This window comes from Pinus tabuliformis, chromosome X (genome assembly GCF_031772625.1).
Source record: "Pinus tabuliformis cultivar Carrire ecotype Pingquan chromosome X, CPIR1, whole genome shotgun sequence".
Lineage (NCBI taxonomy): Eukaryota > Viridiplantae > Streptophyta > Pinopsida > Pinales > Pinaceae > Pinus > Pinus tabuliformis.
This window is the reverse complement of record NC_142308.1, coordinates 1,464,051,816-1,464,072,426: the sequence shown is the minus strand read 5'-3', so window position 1 is coordinate 1,464,072,426 and position 20,611 is coordinate 1,464,051,816. Positions and strand designations below refer to the sequence as shown.

General features: G+C 39.7%; 1 protein-coding gene across 2 annotated transcripts in view; it reads left to right on the top strand.

Moving 5' to 3' along the window:
• The first annotated feature begins 8,078 nt into the window (after positions 1-8,078).
• LOC149145527 (tRNA/rRNA methyltransferase (SpoU) family protein) overlaps positions 8,079-20,611 on the top strand; it is a 235,640-nt gene continuing 223,107 nt past the window's right edge. Inside the window, exon 1 of one of the 2 annotated variants that reach the window (XM_089447019.1) lies at positions 8,079-8,440. In XM_089447019.1, coding sequence (XP_089303145.1) covers positions 8,225-8,440 — 216 coding nt within the window. In that variant the 5' untranslated portion in view covers positions 8,079-8,224. The remainder of the gene's footprint in view (positions 8,441-20,611) is intronic. The other variant, XM_089447021.1, reaches the window with a different exon arrangement.

Below are 20,611 nucleotides of genomic sequence, written 5' to 3'. Positions count from 1 at the left end.
CTCGCCTTGAATGCCTATGTTGTATAAATTCCTAAAGTGAGCTTCAGCAGCGCCTTTCACCTGATCGAACCCTTTGCAGACATGTCCCTCCAAGGTTTTAATTTCCGCTATATGATTCCGGGACAGTCTAGCTCTGTATTGTCTGTGGAAGTAAGAAGTGTTCCGGTCCCCTGCCTTTAACCATAAACTTCTGGACTTTAATCTCCAGTATTCTTCTTCAGTTCAGAAGGCCTGGTAGGTGGATCATTGCGTTTTGACTTCCTCATCCAGAAGCTCTGCTGTAATATCTTTATTCTCCATTTCCGTTTGCATTGAGTGCAGCCTCTGAACTGCCTCTTTTCTTTGGTTGGTTGGATTGGGGTCTGGCTTTTTTATCCACTCCTTCAACGCAAATTTTGTTGCCTTCAGCTTCTGTTCCCAGATGTAGCTGGGGGAACCTGTGATGGGTTTGACCCATGCAGCTTTCACTGTCTCGATAAAACCCGGTTTCTCGATCCACAGTGGGCTGAATCGGAAGGGAATGGGGCCCAAATCTTCTTCATCTTCCAATAGAAGTTGTATTGGCTTATGGTCCGAAGTCAATTTGGGCAAGATTTTTGTGTTGGCGATTTTTTTATTCAACAAAAGGCCGCTTTGAACCAGAAATCTGTCCAGCCGGGCGGAGATTTGTTCCGACCCGACCCGGTTATTCGACCATGTATAAAGCCCATGGAGTGGAGGGAAGTCTAAGAGGTCCCAGCTCTGTACGAGCTCCTCCACCGTGGCCAGCATGGAGTCTCTGGTACTGGAGCCTCCCCTCTTCTCCTTTGGCTTCAGAACTATGTTTAAGTCTCCTGCTATGATAATATTGTTTGGGGAATGTTGTTCTAGGTAAGTTGATAGAGAGTACCAGCATTCTCTTTTTTCTGCATAATTTACCGGAACATACAAATTGAAAAGAGAGACAGTCAACTTACTAACTTTGTGCGTCAATTCAGTGTATATCCAGTGCTGGGTTTCATGATAATTATTGAGCTGGAATGTGCTATCTGACCAAAGAGTAGCCAGTCCTCCGGAGGTTCCCCTTGCGCTAACTGCCTTGCCTGTATTTTTATTCCATTTTAGCCTGCTGATATCAAGAAGGGAATGCCCTTCAATTTTGGTCTCTTGGAGCATGAGGATGTCTGAGGGTTCAACTTTAAGAAGATCCTTGAATGCTTCTAGTTTTGCAGGGCTCCCCAGTCCTCTGCAATTCCAAGAGACAAACTTCATTATTTACCTAGTGGAGGGGTGGGACCTCCCTTGGAAGGTCTCGGCCTGGTATTCCGCCCAATGGACATTTCTATTGTGGCTTGACTCCCTTGGGTTTTAAGTCTCTCGGCCTCTTCTTCTCTCATTTCTTTACGGGATTTTCTACCAGCTCTTTTAGTAGGACGCTCATAGGCTTCATCTTCCGATGATCCTGAACTTTCTATTGTTTTTTTCTTTGTTACTTCTGCATATGAAGGGTTGGGCGGGCTGCCCTGTGTGGCTTCGACCTGCTTTTCTTTCTCACTTTCTTTGCATGGAGGGGTGCTTTCTACATGCACCAGGTTTTCATGCTCCGGATCTGTTGGGTTGATCTGTGTGCTTGTTGTCCCTTGTACATTTGCTTCCTCTTCTTGGATGGGTTTGGAGCTGCTTGGCATCCCTGTTGTCTTTCCTTTGCTGGGGCCTTTTTTTGGGTGTGTTGTTTTCTGGACTAGAGTCCATTGTTCCTCTTTCTGTTTGTCTGTTTGCTCTTCTGTCTTCTTCTTGCAGTACTTCGCGAAGTGTCCGTGCTCGTGACAGTGCCTGCATTTGAACGGAAGCTGTTCATAGTCCAGTTCTTGGATATGCACCCAGCCTGCAACTGTAAGTTTGATTGCTTCCGGTAACCCCTCCTCCAGATCGACTTCAACACATATTCGAGTGCATGAATACTGATCTTTTCTTGCAGCTTTGTCAATGTATTTACCCAGTGCATTGCCGATGTTTTCAAGGGATTTTTGGTTCCAGCAGTGGAGAGGCAAGTGGGGGAGTCTCACCCATACCGGGACTGCTGAGGGGACATCCTGGGAGGGATCGAAGTCTGGGGACCATTTATTCAGATACAGGCCCTGCGGTCCCATAAAATATGGGCCATTTCTGAAGATTAAGCTTCTGTCTTCCGGGTTTTCAAACACAAAGACAAAGTATCCTTTCCCAACAAAGTAGCTTTTCACACCCTCCTTGATCAGGGGGCTCCAGTTTCTCTGTGTCCAATCTTCTACTGACTTTGGAGAAGGCCAGAGGCCTGTGAACTGGCCGATGAGGCCTCTCTCTGCCAGGTTCAGTGCTGCTTTACACGTCTCTTCTTCTGAAAGGGCAACTGAGGGGATCTTGTCCATCCTCTTGATAAACTTTTGCTGAGCCACCGATGGGGCTTTCTTCGGGCAAGCTTCGATCAGTGCTTTGAATGCCAGGACCTCCGAAGGAGGGGGAGCCGAGCCCCCGTTGGAGTCCATGATCTCAGAAGAGCGCCTCAGGACTGAGCACGGAGGCGCAGCAGCCTCAAGGGCGTGAGAAGAGTTCTCGGCGATCAGCAGGAAGAAGGACAGGCCCTCCGCGGCAGACAGGGGCCGAGGCGGCCGGCAGCCTCTTGCGCAACGTCGGCTAGGTCAGGGCCGCAGCGCAAAAAAAAAGATAAGATTTACGATTTCTTTTAAGTTTTGATCAATAGAATAATGTTAGAATTCAATTGTGCAGTCTTGTTTCTCCAATCCATTTCATAAAGGAAACAACTTTGTTTCTAAACAGAGTAAGGTTGAAAGTAATGAGAATGCATTGTTGACTAGTTTACTCACTGTTTTTGTTATTTATTTTCTAGTTCAGATTGTCAATGCACTGTGTTAATGAATGTTTTTGATCACCATTTCAAGCTGATACCCATCCTAAACTAAATGGTTAACATTCACTTTACACAATGGTTGAAACCGATCAATTACCTTCTGCATGTTTTTATTTAGTTCTCTAGATCATGAAGTACAAAAAGTTGTTTGTATTCCATCTCAAGAAGGTTATCTTTCAAAATTGAAGGATAGAATAACTAGAAGTACTTCAGTTAATTTCATTCTCTGTCTTTATTTCAACATGCCTCACAACTTCACCTCTTAATTCTAAGAATTAGATTCATGACTTAGGATTAATGATAAGATAGGATAGATACTCTGTTTTCCTTATTTTAACTTAGATTTTGACTAGTTTTAAGCTCTTGGTTCACCTTTAGGAAGTTTAGATTCAGTTTCTCATATTTCAGTTTGTACACCATTAGGAATCAAAGAACAGAAACCCCCAAAACAATATAAAAATACAAAACAATGAAGTAAGAAGGGTTAACTAAGCACATATAGTGCACTACACTTCATCAGCTTACAAACCTCGGTTGATAATTCATGCAAGCAATTAAGGACACTAAATTGACTAAACAATAACTACACTGGTTTTCCCGCGTTGGGTTTTTCTGGGGACATTTGGCCAAGAAAGACGGTGTCACTTGTGTGTTTTTTTTCTTTCAGTTGTTGATCTATAGATGTTGTGACTGTATTGTGTTTATTTCAGTATTTAAATGTTTTAAATAACTTGCTCGAATTTAAACAAGTAGAAGAAATAAATCAGCAGAATACAGATTAATTTTCTAACGGATAGACTTAGAAAATTCAACACAAGCCATCCCCTCAACAAGATATTCTTTAAACAAGATGAATTCTTCCAAGTCAACAAATATTGAACCTTCTTCAAGTCTATTCCCAATAGGTCTCAACCTTCACTTCAAATTTGTATCTTCGGCCCACAATCTTCAACCTTGCAATAAACCAAGAATCCCTAGATTTTGCTCATGTGGACAAATTTAGGTCTTCCTTCATCCTTCCTTCCTTCGCTAGGCGATTCTCCTTAGTTTCTTTCCCTTTGCACTTCTTTTTCTTCTTCTTCAGTTGCATATTGAACTTGTTGTATGTGAGTGCTTCAAATGAGTTGAAGTCCTTCATATTTATAGTCTTCTTGTGATATCAAATAGCCTTCCTTTGTGCCAACTTGTCCTTATTTGGGCCGATTTGTACTTGGAGGATTCCTTGACTTTCTAGACTCAAAAATAAATTCTTTTATATGTTACAACATGCCCAAATGGTCTTATACAATTCGTATGGACTTTCTTGACTCATGACAAACCCTAGAAGCATGAAGAACATGCTTAACCTAGTTGACTAATCAAAAGAAGCATGAAAACCATGCTTGAAAATAATATTTTTTCTTTCTTCTTTCGTTACATAAGAAATACATAATGACATGAGTACAAAGACAATTATGAAGACCAAACCTAGTTGCTTTTCCAACAATACTCATGTGTATATGAGGTTGTGTTGCTAGTTAGCCAATTCTGGCTCAACCTGAGCAAGTTCCTCTTTGACATGTTGGGGAGTGAGATCTTGAAACCTTATTGTAGAACTTTCAACCCTCACTTAGGCATGAGTGCTCCCACTTTCTTGGTAGTAGGTCATTCCTCATTGAACTTGAGCCCTTTGATGTGGCATGCTGAAAAAAATGTAAGTGATACATACCCAGATGAGGGTGAGGGATTCCATTAACTTTGGAGAGGACAAAGAGAGTTGAAGATACCCGTGTAAAGAGTGGTCCCCAGGGATAGATTTCCTCCCCACAAATGAGTCGATGTTAAATCCCAAGAACAAGCAACCGTAAAGAGTGGAAGGGACACATTAACCTCAAAGAGACCTAGTCCTTATCTCTTTCCTCTAACACTAGTTGCCAGGAAACCAAGGGTGAGTAAGAAATTAAAAGAAAGCATTGCGAACCAAAGAACAAACCTGCCTTGTATATTTCCCCAATTACTCACATTTAGAGGAATGATCTCGACAGGATGAAGCTTCTTGGTCAACACATGACTAGAAAGACATCTTTCCCAATACAACACAATCCCAAACAAGAAATAAGAGAAGCCATTGCTGAAATTAGAAGCTAGGGGGGTGAGGGAAACACCGAACAACTACTTATTGTTTCTTTGTGCCTTCCCTAGGCTTGAACCTAAACAGATGGAGACCTAGACAACCAACCTATCAAATTGAGTTAGGAGCAAAATCAATTAACAAATGGATGAAATAAATAGAATCCATATGCCTTTAGCAAAATCCCAATTCTTCGTCTCCATGCCAAAGCTTTTAAGTGTGAGACAAAGCAGTGGGTTGTTATGGTAATAATGCTAAGAAAACTAATTAATCTCCATGTCGTTTCAATTATGCTTTGCATGATAATCATTGAATGCCTTTTTAATGCATCCCTACAATGAGACAAGTTGTATGGGTGGGAAAATTTCCCTATGGGATGACTAATCCTCTGTACCTATACCAGGGTCCACCAAATAACATGTTGGGTGTGTGTTATATTCTTTCCACGACTAGCCTCACGCGCGGGGGGCGGTAACCCCCTTCTACAGGGTCTTGGGCAGTGCCTCGGGGAATTTTTTTTGGACTCTATATTAGGTGGGCGTACCTAGTTATGGTTTTGTGCATGGTTTTCACACATGGTTTCGGGCATGATGGTTTTTTGCCCATTGTATTTTGTAGCTTCGGGCAAGGGAACTACAATTATGTTCTAATCCAAGGTTAATGGATTGGGGTTTATGGATGCTTTGACATGTATATATGTGTATTGTAACATTGAAAGGAATATAATGAAAAATCAATCTGGTAGTCCTGGTTTTGGGATCCAGGGGAAAATCTCTCTGTATATCTATTTTATGTTTTATGCTCTTGCCATTATTTATTTTTTGTTTTTAGAATTCATATGCAAGTAATTTTTGTATGGGGTTAAAACCTACATAACAAATGCATCGGGTGGTGGATTCTCATATCAATCAATGGACGATGGGCTATGAAGTTCCCCCATGCCTTATCCATGTATTGCTAAAATCTTTATGGGGGCATGCTACCACGTCCCTCGACATGTGGCCTAGTGGGACAATGGTAGCTTCCCCCCCACCCTCTCTTGATCCAAGTACCCCATTTTGGGCAAATTATTATTATTAATTAATGATCTTAGAGGGAGTAGAGGGCTTAGCGGCTTGGGAACCCACTCTCATCTTCGACATTCGTGATGTCGAGTCTGGTTGCCTTCACCATTGGCATCATTGCCTTACTGGTGAGACTCTCGTTAGCATACTTGTGTGATTCATTTTGGGGGTTTTTAGTGGTGTTTTGCCATCGCTGATCCCTGTTTTGAGCTCTTGTTCCAGGTTGCTTTGCTCGCGAGGCCGTTTCCGATGCGCCTTCGCCTTTGCCTCCTTCTACTTGTTGGTGAGATTCTCATTTGCTTGCGTGGGCTATCTGGGTGGTTTTGGTGAAGTTTTTGTTCCACTGCGATGATTTCTCTACTTAGCCTGGTGCTGCCGATGTCTATTTACCACCGCCAATGTCTTTTGTGTTGTTGTGCGCAGTTCCTGAGGGTTTCTCCCGAGGCATCTTATTTTTTGCAGTTGTTTGTCATATTGTTGTTAGGCGATTGTTTTTGGATGTTGAGGTTTTCCACTCTGCCTTGCCTTGATTGCATGTTTGGAGTTGGTTGTTTGGGTTTTAGGGTTTTTTGTGTGGACCCTTGGGGTCAGTGATGTAAAGATGTATGTTTTCGGATAGAGAATTGTTTTTTTTTTTGTGGCCAATACACGAATCTGGGTAGATCTTGCTTGAATACACACTTAGTTTGTGTATTTACAAAATGTAATTTTGTTTATTTCTATAAATAAAGTTACTTCTTTTTTCCTCGGAAAAAAATAAAAAAAATAATAATTATAAAACGAAATAATATATGAGTTAAACATATATACATTTTAAAAAACATGTAATAAAATTTTTTATGAGAAGATTTTTCGGTGTAAATCACATTATGATACATTTGTCGACGCATTTCGAACAAACGAGTGTGGTTCATGGTCAGGACAAGTTGAAGAATTAGATCATGGCTGCATGTTAAATAGGGAGAGCAGATCTTCCAATGGCTAAGTTTGACTTGGAAATGACTATATCGGACTGGGCAATTAGATCGGACCAACGACTATATTTGACCATGAAACGGCTAAATTTGACTAGCCAACCAGACTGGACCAAGGGATAGAGCTATGGACCAATATTATATTTAATAATATTATTTAATTATAATAATATTATTAGATAAATTTATTCAATGTATTAATACATATTATCATAATATTTTTAATGTTAATTTTATAAATATTTATTTTAATACTATAATGTTAGTCATGTTAGTAATACTATAAACATGACTAACATTATAGTATTAAAATAAATATTCATAATGTTAGTCATGTTAGTAATACTATAAACATGACTAACATTATTGTATTAAAATAAATATTCATAAAATTATTATTTTAGACCTTAATAGCATTCAAAACATTAAAAAATATTATGATAATATGTATTAATACATTGAATAAATTTATCTAATAATATTATTATAATTAAATAATATTATTAAATATAATATTGGTCCATATCCCTATCCCTTGGTTCCGGTTGGCTAGTCAAATTTAGTCGTTTCATGGTCAAATATAGCCGTTGGTCCGATCTATCAAATATAGCCGTTGGTCCGATCTAGCCCAGTCTGGTTTCCAAGTCAAACTTAGTAGTTGGAAGATCTGCTCTCCCTATTTAACATGCAGCCATGATTTGATTCTTCAACTCACACTCGTTGGTTCCAAACGCGTCGACAAATGTATCATAACGTGATAAATCTTCTTATAAACTTGATAAAGACCAAGACTCTCGATGGTGGAAAACGCTGCTTCCTAAATTAAAATATGCTTGGTAGAATTTTAACCTAAATAAAATAAAAAAATTAACATCCTATTATACCAATCCCTCAATTGTCGAGCTTTACCACTATGCCAAAAATATACTTCGTAGAATTTGAAGGTTAACCTCCCATTATACCAATCCCTCCATTGTCCGCATAAAGTAAGAGACAATCCTGTGGATTTTAAGTTGGAGCAATTCCAAACACGGCGTCCAAAGTACGTTGGAAGTGGCCCACTGAAGTTCGTGTCGTGCTGCCGATAATTTAAAATTTTCAAGTTAAAAAAAGTTTACCCGCACCATTTTAGTATTTTGTCGAAGTTCTGTAACGGTTTAAGTTTCCGGAAGTGAAGCGAGCTTCTATCATGTGCACGGTGGGCATGGAAAGCTTTGTAATTGTACACAACGTGGCGAAGAGGCACAATATAGGCACTCTCGTTCGCACTGCCACCGCTTTCGGTGTGTCGGAGGTTATTCTTGTGGGCAGAAAAGATTTCAACGCTTTCGGCAGCCATGGATCCACTCTCCATTTAAACTTCCGCCATTTCTACACTCTTCAACAAGCTCACGAATACCTTAAGGTACACAAATAGGTCGTATCCTACTTTGGGTGAAATTCAGTTCATATACTAGTTAAACTAAACTCTTTTTTTTTTAAAGATGCAATTCCTTAATTATTGCAGCTTGACGGTTCACATATATGAATTTGTTGCTACTAAAACTTACCCTTTGTTGCTACTTAAACTTAGCCTGACTGACTAATTTACCAGTATAAAACGGGATTTAGGTTGATTTTCGTATCGAGGTCCCTGAATCTTCATCTTTGTTGTTTTCGCATCGAGCTGTTACTATGTACCCTCTCTGTAGTCATCTTTCCCTGGTTTGGCCTATTAGTTCCTCTTTTGTTCATTGTGATGAACACCCCCGCCCAATCAATAGCTAACCGATGGTGGATCATGCAAAATGTAATCTGGGGGTTATACAAACATTACATGGGCACATAATATTGCAAGGTTGTGGACTGAGAAAGGAGTTGAGTTCATGCTTTTCGTAATATTGCATTTCAGTACCTACATTGTTTAGGTCATAGACGTGCACGAAAGGCAAATGCAAGCAGCGATATAGAACAATGGCTGGGAGATCCAAACATGATGGAGGGAACATATTTTCGACTCTTCGAAGATTGAATTGGGGCACAAGTACCCATGTGCAAAATATGGAGTATATGGACTCTTAGATGCAATAAGTGCCCATTGAACTCTGCAGAGGAGAAAATTGAGGGTGCAGGTGTCTGCCTATTTTTCCCTAAAAACGTAAGGGCGCTGGGGCAATTTAAAGCATGAAACAAAGGTTTCTCATGAAAAGCTCAAGTTTGCTTCATAAGATCTTCTAAAAGAGCATTGCCATCATTATGTGATGTGAGGCTAAAAGGAGGGTTAAGGCTCCTTTGTTAATGGGTTGTTCAATTTAACTCTCAAGAGTATGAGGCTGAGCTTAAACAATTGGAATTTGTGCTTCTAACGAGGTAGTGACTTTCACTATTTCATATTGGGTGTTATTTGTGGAACATTCTAATTTAATCTTTGAAACAACGATCTCTAAAAGTAAGTTGTAGGTGTCGGCTTGAACAGTGGTAGAAATGTTAGCCTACGAGTTGCTAAACAATCACAAAGGCCAAGATCACCTCTTTTATGAGTTGTCATCCTTATTTATTAATTGCTTGTCAACGTGTTGTCACTCTTCAATTTACGATGTGATTACATCCATGTACTATATATTGACATCATTGGCTGAATATGTAGTTGAGACGGCTAAAATATTTTTTGCCAATTCTTGTATCATGTTGCTTGCTTTATGGTAGAACATGATATTAGAGCTCTTATGATCTCAAGGGCATGATAGTTCCATGACACTAATAGTAACTCATGGAAGGCGAGGAATTGTGATTGTAAGAGTAGGAAGAGCAACATAATCACAAAAAATTGGATTGAAGTCCATTATTCACAGAAGGAATTCATGGCCTTGGGACACTTGTGAGGAATATTCCAAGGGTAGATGATCGCTTCATAGGGTAGAAAGTATACAATGGCTAGCGTAGAGTAGGTTCTTGCGTGCAATATGTTGTTTGATATCTTGAAGCATGAGATCAATACTAGTTGTTGGTAACAAATTTCTAGAATAATCTATTTTAGATTGCCAATCAATATTGCAACCTTTGGCCAAGAGCTTCCACCTCCGCTTCCAAGTCTGTTACAAGAGGTTGTCTCCAACCACTAAAAGCTAGTGCAATTGCCCAAATCTGTCAATAAAGGCCTATGCAAAACTAAGGAACATCGTAACTTTGTCGCTATGATCTCTAATTTTGAGAGACTCCATGAGTAGCACATGCTTACTAGAAAGAGGCTTGTGTATTGATGTAGAAGCATGATTAGTGTGCCACTCACATAATGAATTGAAAAGTGAGAGTTGTCTTTTCTAGAATAATTGATGGGATGATCATGAGTAAGATTGGTCTTTTGCATGGACATTGTCACTATTGTGACATGATTGATATGAATTGGCATTTATTTCTAGGGCCATTGAAAACCCTAAATCTGATCTAATGAGTTGTAATTGCAAGTATTATTGTTGTTATTATTATTGCGTCTAGCTTTGTCTCTAAGCAAACCCACATTGTGTGTGTTGCCTCAAAATCTAGTAGGCCATGTGAGAGGCCTCACAAGGCAAGGGCTAGATCAAGAAAAAACGATGAGGTGGAAGCCACTGTCACCTCAGCACTCCACCTCCCGCTCTTTAGTGGAGTTTCACCACAATGGAGGCTTTTCTGTATTAGTCACCTAATAGATCTTCTAAGGCAATAACTCAAAGGTGACAACTTTAATAGGCTCAGGTAGGGCACTCAGACTTAAGAACAAGGCTCAGTTTAAGGGATAGTGTGCCCTCCAAGGAACCTATCAAGATTTACTTATAAGTTAATGTTTTAGTATTACACTACAAATGTGGCACACTTTGGCATATAAGACCAAGAAACGACTTATAGGATAGGTATGATCAACAAAAAGGGGCCACAAGCCTCAAACAATCTCTAAGTTGAAGCCTTAGTGCTAGATTAGGGTTTCCTAGGGTAAAATTACCTAGGGTTAGTGACGTTAGTCCCAGGGAGGCTAATCCAATCGTGCAAAAGGGAAAATTTAGATGTGACAAGGTCCAACCAACAAGAAGAGCCCCAAAACAAGTCAACGACTTGACCCTAGTTGGATTTGGCCCTATGCCCTAGCCCTAGTGGCTTGCCTTGGAGAGTTGAAATTGATAGAGAGGGAGAAAATAATAAAGTTGTTATAATGTTTGATCATCTATGTGGAAGCCAATGCCTACTTCTTGGGTGATGGAGTCTAAGGGAAAAATTACTATGGTGATATCAAACCCTAAAAGGGAATAAGGGGGAAACCCTAGCTTTCCCCATACAAAACCCTAGCTATCACTCAATGTGGGGATAAAAGCATGAGAAATACTCTCTAGGAGGTTCTCAAGGGATGTTCAAGATTCTTTAATTAAAGTATACAATATTCAACCAAAATTTCATATAAAGATATTGTTAAAATTGGCAACTAGGGCCAAATTCCACTTTGGACAGCTCATTTGATGGAGATGATTATTGCATTGAATTCCTCTTTTCAAGAGGACCAAAATTGACCTAAAGATCATCAAATTTTGACAAGGAGAAATGTCTTTTTGAATTTATACCCACACATGTGCAAATTTTCAAGGTCAGCCACATCATCATTTAGGCTCATGAAGCCCAATGGACATGTCTCTTGACCCTCAACGACTTGTATACATAAGAGATACCTCCATCCTCATTGGCACTTCATCAACTCAACATATTCTTCTCTCTCCTCATTTGATTGGTTCATACACCTTATTGGGCATCTCTCTTCTTCACACGTGTGGCATCAAAGAAGGACGAATTACAAGGCTGAATTTCAGGATTTGTTGCAGGGTTTGACTAGCGTTGACCAGGGCCTTTTTGACCTCCTTTGACTGTGGTTTTCGTGCCAAAATTTTGGTTTTGGAAGGCCACATTAATTAGCACAGGAACCGAGGTTTTTTGGGCATGTTGACTGAGTTGACTGCAGGACAAAAGTTCAGATTTTGATCAAGTTTAATCATTGTTTTAATGAGTGTTTTGGGCTGACTTTGACCATCTAAGAAGGCCAAGTTTGGTTGGGTTTGACCGAGCTACATTGAGGACTGTTTGTTGCTGTGTTGACCAACACTGACTTTCTAGTTAGGGTAGAATTTGACCACTGTTAACTGCAGATTTGACAAGGTTGTTTTGAATTTTATTTGGCAAGTCAATTTTGACTTTTGTACTCACTCTCTCTGCTGAACATTTGATATAATAATAAGAATAATTGATCAAAGGGTTTTCCCCATCTTGGGGTTTTTCCCTGGCATTCGCCAAATCCTGGTGTTCTCTTGTCTTGGCTTGTCTTTTGCATTTATTGTTTATGTTCCACCTACAATCACTGTCAATGTGATTAATGGTTAATGTGATTGCTATTGGAAATTGTCATTTGGCTATTTAAAGGACATTGAAGTAATTGTTGAAAGCATAGAACATACCATTGTTAACTAAAATTAACATGGTATCAGAGCTCAGGTGAAGACAAAGCCCAAGCAAGAGAGAGAAAAGCAATCACTAAGAGATCTGTTGGACAAGACTATTGGACAAGTCTCCATGGCATCTACATCTTACTTCAAGGCTGAGGACAAACTCAATGACAAATCTGACTCTAATGCATGTAAAATGACTTTGGAAGAGCATGATGCAATGGACTATGTGTAGGGAAAAGTGGTGGAGCCTCCTTCAAATGCATCGGCTATTGCTAAGACAAAGTATAGAAAAGGTGAGGTCAAAGCTAAGAAAATTATCATTGACTCCATTCAAAAGCATTTGGTTGCCTATATTTATGATTTGGGAACATCTAAGGAGATGTATGATAAGCTGGTTGGGATGTTCAAAGTGAACAATGCAAATCAAATCCTCTTTCTCAAAAACAAGTTGAAGGACATCAAGATGGATAAAGGGGAGTCTATCCAATCCTACTTCATGAGAATAACACAAATCAAGAATGACCTACTATCTATTGGAGAAGTTATTGCTGACAGGGAGCTCACTCTCATTGCACTTGGAGGTCTTTCAAGACCATGGGATGTATTTGTCACCACCATTCTCAACAATGATAGGATTCCTGGTTTCAATGAGCTATTAGCTAGATGCACTCAAGAGGAGACTAGGATGATGGAGAGAGATAAGCCCTTCAACGGAAATGAACCTACAATCTTCTTTGCTCATGCAAAAAGGAAGAATAATGCTGGTCCAAGGAGAGAGGGTCAAGGATTCAAGGAAGGAAGAAAAGGAAGGTGCTACAATTGTAACAGGTTCGACCACTATGTTAAAGAGTGTTCTCACAAGAAGAATACTCCAAGGGATGATGACAACAACAACCGCATCAATTTCAAAGTTAATGGCAATCCAAGGAACAACAAGTTCAACCGCAAAGGAAAGAGGAATGCTCCCGCTGCTCGAAATAGAAATGGTCGACCTCCCAAGAGGACAAGAAATCCCAGGTATGATGAAAGTAATGTTGTAGAAAAACAAGACGAGTTTTATCTTATTTCCGCTCTATCTACTACCTCTCCTCCGGATACATTGGATCATTGGTTGATTGATAGTGGAGCCTCAAGGCACTTCACTGGATACAAAGAGGCCCTCTCAAATTTGGTTGAAAAGAAGACTAATCTAAAGATCATACTTGGAGATAATGCCACCTACCCTGTGAAAGGGATAGATATTGTCACTCTTCACATGAATCAAGGTCAAACCATACACCTACAAGAAGTATTGTATGTGCCCGATTTGAAGAAGAACCTAGTGTCTATTTCTTCGATGGAAGATAAAAGCTTCAAGGTAGCATTCATTGATGGAAAGGTACGTATTTGGCAAAGAAATCGTAAAGATGCATTTACTCTTGCATTTAGGGTTGATGGTCTCTATCAAGTTGGTGGAAGTCCTTTGGGAGCTTTGGCAAGCAATACTCCACTTCAATCTGAGCTATGGTATCAGAGATTTGCCCATTTACATTACAAGGCCTTACCCAGGTAAGAAAGATGGTCATAGGGATGCCCAAATTTAATATGAACCATGAAGGTGTTTGCCAAGGTTGTGCAAATGGGAAACATACAAAGGAACCATTCTCTTCTAGTGAAAGCAAGATGACTGATATTCTTCAATTGGTCCATTTTGACCTGTCTGGTATCTTGCCCGTGTTGAAGAAAGTGTAAGTAGGTTCGGTCTTCGTAAATGTACTTTTGATATTTGTATTTATTCAAGAAAAGAAATATTATTTTTGTTATATTTATCAATGAGTTTCTTGCTCATTGAAATAGGTCTAACACATGTTAAAGTGCTATAGGTAAGTCAAAGAGTCAAAAGAAAGTTTGAAGACCCTTAAGGGCATGCTACACCATGTACATATTTGTATAAGAGTCAAAGAATATCCCTCCAAGCAAAGACAAGTCCTCTCCATGCAACGACATCATCAAAGGAGCAAAAAATGATGAAGGAAACTCAAGTTGGCCTAAAGGAGGGACAATCCTCTATATATAGAGGTTGTCCACTCCCTCAAACGACAAGCAATCCACCTTTGAAATCAGCGAGCAAGGAAGACTGAGAAAAGGGTGAAAAAGGACGAGTATAAGGAGCCTCTAGTGCAGCAAAGAAGGAGAAGTCATCACCGAAGGTTGGAGGACTATTTCTAGGGTAAAACATAGTCACACGTGCGAGAAAAGGAGGCATCTCTGCGGTCATAAAAGCAACAACGTAACAGTCTCATACTTCTCATTGTTTGGGCTTGAAACTTAGGCCTATAAGGCCTCCCACTAGAGCGAAGAAGAGACTCTCTCAATCGAAGAAGAAAGGAACCAAATACTCAAGGAAACCTCCCACACGTGCGAGAATTTAGGGCTGCAGGACAATCATATCAAGTCTGCAACTACACCTTGAAGAAGGAGCTCGGTTGGTCAAGAGGAAGGAAGGGATCATCACAAGTAAAGGGTCTCACTAAAGATCAAGGATAAGTGTCTCTTCTAGAGCAAGTGCAACAAGGACTATCAACAGTTGTAAGAAGAACGAAGTGTCGAAAGAAGGAGGACGAAGTGCCGGGGAACGAAGTGCAGGAAGGAGGAAGGACTTGACTTGTGCTTGGAGGATATTCTTGTCAAGGGTCTAGGGTTTGGCATTGATCAATAGAAGCTTCAATAAGAGAAATTTACGAAAGGGTTTTCCTCTCTAAGAGAGAGAGGTTTTGCCCTGGCAGAGAGCCAACATCTTGTGTTCTTGTTTCTTGTGTTTTGATAGCAGTTTGATGAAGTAAACACTCACACTAATAATAAGAGAAGAAGATCAAGCTAACAAAGATAAATTGTAAAAGTGCTTCACAAATTGTTATCAAATCTAGAAGAATCCTACTATACATAATTGCCCTTGATTCTTCAACATGGTATCAGAGCTAAGGTGACAAATCAAGGAAAGGGCATCTCAAGAACACTCATAAGGAGACTCATCAAGGAAGGACATCTCAAGAGCAACTACAAGGTTGAAGCATCAAGCCAAGAAATCTCAAACACATCAAGGACAAGGAAAGTCTACCATCTACAAAGCAAGAGGAGAAGCCTTTTGTATAAAGGCACCTACAAGAAGAGCAAGACAAAAGGGACCTACATCAAGCTACACCATCTTCAAGGAGAGAAGCACTACAAGTCAAGTCATCAAGCAAATCTCATCACCAAACAAGTCCATTTGAAGAAAGCAACTTGAAGAGCATCTAAGAAGGCAGGCTATCAAGTCTTCAAGAAGAAAGCAAGTCCATTACATCTCAAGTAAGTATATATATGTCCCCTTCTGAACATTCATCAATGTCTTTTTGCAAGGAAAGCAACAAATTGGTTGGGACCACTAACTTCCTTGCATGGAAGAAGAGGACTGACTTACTTCTCAAGGAGAATGAACTCCTAGAACTCATCAAAGGGAATGTCACTATCCCTGCTAAGGAACAAACTCAAGCCTTAGCCAAGTACAATAAGGATGAGACAAGAGCTCAAAGGATTCTAATAGAATCTATCAAAGACTCTCTCATTCCATATGTCTCCAAATTTGAAACATCAAAAGAAATCTATGATAAACTAATTGAGCTATTCTCGGTAAGCACAACTGGAGAAGTGATATCTCTATGAAATGATTTGTACAAGATGAAGATATCAAAGGAAGGAATAGCTCCATACTTCATGAAGATCTCTGAGATGAGGGATCAACTTCAAGAGCTAGGAGAAGTCATGTCTGACAGAGAAATGACAACTGTAGTACTCAATGCTCTACTTGAGGATTGGGGCAACTTCACATCAAGCATATATGCCAAGAAGGAAGCTACCCCACTAAGTGAACTATGGTCTCTATGCAAGATAGAGGAAACTAGACTCAAAGCAAAAGATGATGTGGGATCAAAGGAGCAAGCATTTGCTACCATGGCCAAGAGAAAGGGAAAATTTGGCAAATTTGGTCCACGAAGAACAAGAAATAGAGATATGTCCAAAGTCCAATGCTTTGGATGCCAAGAATATGGACATTACAAAAGGCATTGTCCTAAACCTAAGAAGGAAAACAATGACAAAAGAAAAAGGGAAGAAGCTCATGTAACTCAAGAAGTGAAAGAAGAAGACAAGAAGCAAAAGAAGGAAGATCCTCCAGATCTCTACTATGACTAAGTCAACCTCTTTACTTAAAGTCTTCTTTCAAAGTTTTGAGTAGTATAGGAGCATGTAGAAATAGAATAGAATGCATGGTTAAAGATATCTTCTAGAATATAGGAGCATGGTAGATATAGCTCAAGATATTCATATAGAAGGAGCATACCTATTATAGGACCTCATCCACAATGAAAGAATAATTGATCATGATTGAGAATCTTAGAAGGCCTCTATCATCAAAAGGAAGAAACATTTGCAGGATAAGGGTCTTCAAGATCCTCTAATAGAATCTTCAAAAGAAGGTTGATAAATAAGAGCAGATGTCTCATTGGGAGTCCCATTCATGGGATTCAAGAAAGGATGATATGCAGGCAAGAAAAGATGAAGCAAGAAAGGCTACACCAATCAAGAAGAACCATCAAATGAAGCCAAGATGATCAAAGCAGAATCAAGATGAGGTATGTATACATCAAAGTTTAAGTCATGTCATCATATATATTATTGGGTCATGGGAATAGTTCTATGGCATGATCAAGTATAAAAGGATCTCTTTCACCAATGACATGCTTGAAGGCATGTACTACAATGCAATGAAGGTCAACATAAAGAAGTGTTCCCATAAGGAGTATAAGGTGGTTGACTAATCATCTAAGAAGAAGCAAATGAAGAAAGAGATCAAGCATGTGAAGAACACCATGGTCACAAAGAATCACTATCTGACAAGATCCATTAAAGACATCTCCCGAAAGAAGGCATGACAACTCTGACAAAGGAAGAAAAAGATCAAAGGACCCTTGACACCTATGAAGGCCTTGGAGATATTAAGGTGCAGATAACTGATTCAACTCTACAAAGATGTCATGATGAAGAAGCCATCCAAGTACTATTTGATGTTGAAGCAATGTCAGGATGAAGTCATGAAGGGCTACTAAATCGAAGTATGGGAACAAGCAAGTCCAACTAAGCATCCATAAGTATTCTGAAGCATAGACAAGATGACAAAGGAGTAGCCAGATGGCAAAAGGACCTGATATATATCAAGAAGGCCACTTTCCATGAAGGGAGCAACGACATGACAAACCAGGAAGGAAAGTGATCGATGTTCGGTGCCCTACCAAAAAGAAGTTCAAACAAAGACTTCATGACACCGAAAGAAAGAATGATCAAGCAGTTGAAGGACCCACGAAGAAGAAGTTGTTGATGAATGGACAAGTCCCTAACTAAGAGGGAGTTCTAACAAGTTCCCAACTACAAAGGATCTTGGGTAAGTTCATTGTCAGAGGAAACTTGGGCATAACTTCCTCAATTAAGAGGAAGAGATAGACACAACATTCTTGTCTTCACTTGGGAAGAAAGAATGGGTGGATTGGGTAATCATTTGGCATCCGATACTCTTTGAGGATGTGTAGGGAATCTAAGACAAGAGTAGGCAAGAGGACTGATATTCTTTGAGGGCTGGGAACCCAAGACAAGAATAGTCCTAGAAGGTCATACTTAGTGAACACCTGGGTGGGTATGTACCTTGAGAGACAATGACTAAGGTGTCTATAAGTCATTGGTCTTGCCAACATTGTGCTCTGATCTTATGAGAGATAGAGCTGTTAGTCAAGGCCTTGCTATGAACAATGTTGCTTACTATGATGCTATAACAGATGGATTGCCAATCCGGTTTCTCTTATGTGAATTCTTCAAGATTGAAAAATAACCAAACACTTTGTAACGATTTATGAATACTTCCCTAGTTAAGAGGGAGTGTTGAAGAAAGTGTAACTCAGTTCGGTCTTCATAAATGTACTTTTGATATTTGTATTTATTCAAGAAAAGAAATATTATTTTTGTTATATTTATCAATGGGTTTCTTGCTTATTGAAATAGGACTAGCACATGTTAAAGTGCTATAGGTAAGTCAGAGTCAAAAGAAAGTTTGAAGACCCTTAAGGGCATGTTACACCATGTACATATTTGTATAAGAGTCAAAGAATATCCCTCCAAGCAAAGACAAGTCCTCTCCATGCAACAACATCATCAAAGGAGCAAAAAATGATGAAGGAAACTCAAGTCGGCCTACAGTCATCATGTCGGCCTAAAGGAGGGACAATCCTCTATATATAGAGGCTGTCCACTCCCTCAAACGACAAGCAATCCACCTCTGAAATCAGTGAGCAAGGAAGACTGAGAAAAGGGTGAAAAAGGATGAGTATAAGGAGCCTCTAGTGCAACGAAGAACGAAAAGTCATCATCGAAGGTTGGAGGATTGTTTCTAGGGTAAAACCCAGTCAAACGTGTGAGAAAAGGAGACATCTCTGCGGCCATAGCAGCAACAATGTAACAATCTCATACTTCTCATTGTTTGGGCTTGAAACTTAGGCCTATAAGGCCTCCCACTAGAGCGAAGAAGAGACTCTCTCAATCGAAGAAGAAAGGAACCAAATACTCAAGGAAACCTCCCACACGTGTGAGAATTTAGGGTTGCAGGACAGTCATATCAAGTCTGCAACTACACCTTGAAGAAGGAGCTCGGTTGGTCAAGAGGAAGGAAGGGATCATCACAAGTAAAGGGTCTCACTAAAGATCAAGGATAAGTGTCTCTTCTAGAGCAAGTGCAACAAGGACTATCAACAGTTGTAAGAAGAACGGAGTGCTGAAAGAAGGAGGACGAAGTGTCGGGGAATGAAGTGCAGGAAGGAGGAAGGACTTGACTTGTGCTTGGAGGATATTCTTGTCAATGGTATAGGGTTTGGCATTGATCAATAGAAGCTTCAATAAGAGAAATTTACGAAAGGGTTTTCCTCTCTAAGAGAGAGAGGTTTTGCCCTGGCAGAGAGCCAACATCTTGTGTTCTTGTGTTTTGATAGCAGTTTGATGAAGTAAACACTCACACTAATAATAAGAGAAGAAGATCAAGCTAACAAAGATAAATTGTAAAAGTGCTTCACAAATTGTTATCAAATCTAGAAGAATCCTACTATACATAATTGCCCTTGATTCTTCAACAACCCGTAATATCATTAGGAGGATACTCATATTATGCAATCTTTGTGGATGACTTTTCACACAAAACACGAATCTATTTCTTGAAGAGGAAAGATGAAGTGTTCAAATGGTTTCGTTCTTTCAAAGCATTGGTGGAAAATCAAACAGGGAAGAAGATCATTATATTAAGAATCGACAATGGAACTGAATATGAATCAAATGAATCCAATGACTTTTGTAGAGAGGCTGGCATTAAGAAGGAGACATTTGTCCCATACACTCTTGAGCAGAATGGCATTGCTGAAAGGAAAAGTGCCATACTCCATGATCAAGGCCTACCAAAGTTCTTATGGGGAGAAGCTGCCAACACTGCCGTATATATTCAAAATAGAAGCCCGCATTAAGCCTTGGATTTCAAGACACTTGAGGAAGTCTTCACTGGTAAGAAACCTGATGTTTCTCATTTTAGAATTTTTGGCTGTCCCATGTACTTTCATGTGCCTAAAGAGACAAGAAACAAGTTGGAAGCATTTGGGAAAAAAGGTATATTTGTTGGCTACAATGAAAATTCGAAAGCATATAGTTCTATGTACCCGGTCAAAGAGATGTGGAAGTAAACCGTGATGTCACCTTTAATGAAGATACTGCCCTTGGGAAAGCCAAAGATCTCCCTATGCCAAGGAAGGATGGTGATGATGCCGAAAAATAGGATGAACCTCTGACATATGAGCCTATGCCCGATGTTGATGGCCTGATGGATCCTATTGATCCACCTCTTGGTGATTCCTCTACCTCAAGGAAATGTTCAATATGGCTCAAAGATACTCTCGAAGATTCTGAAAGACATACTGCTCCAAGAGGGACATTTTGTCAATGTTGCCAACATCGACATTAGGATAAAATCGACAAGGGTCTGGAAAACTAAAAAATTGTAAAAATTGGGAAAATATCGGTAAAAATTGGCAAAATTA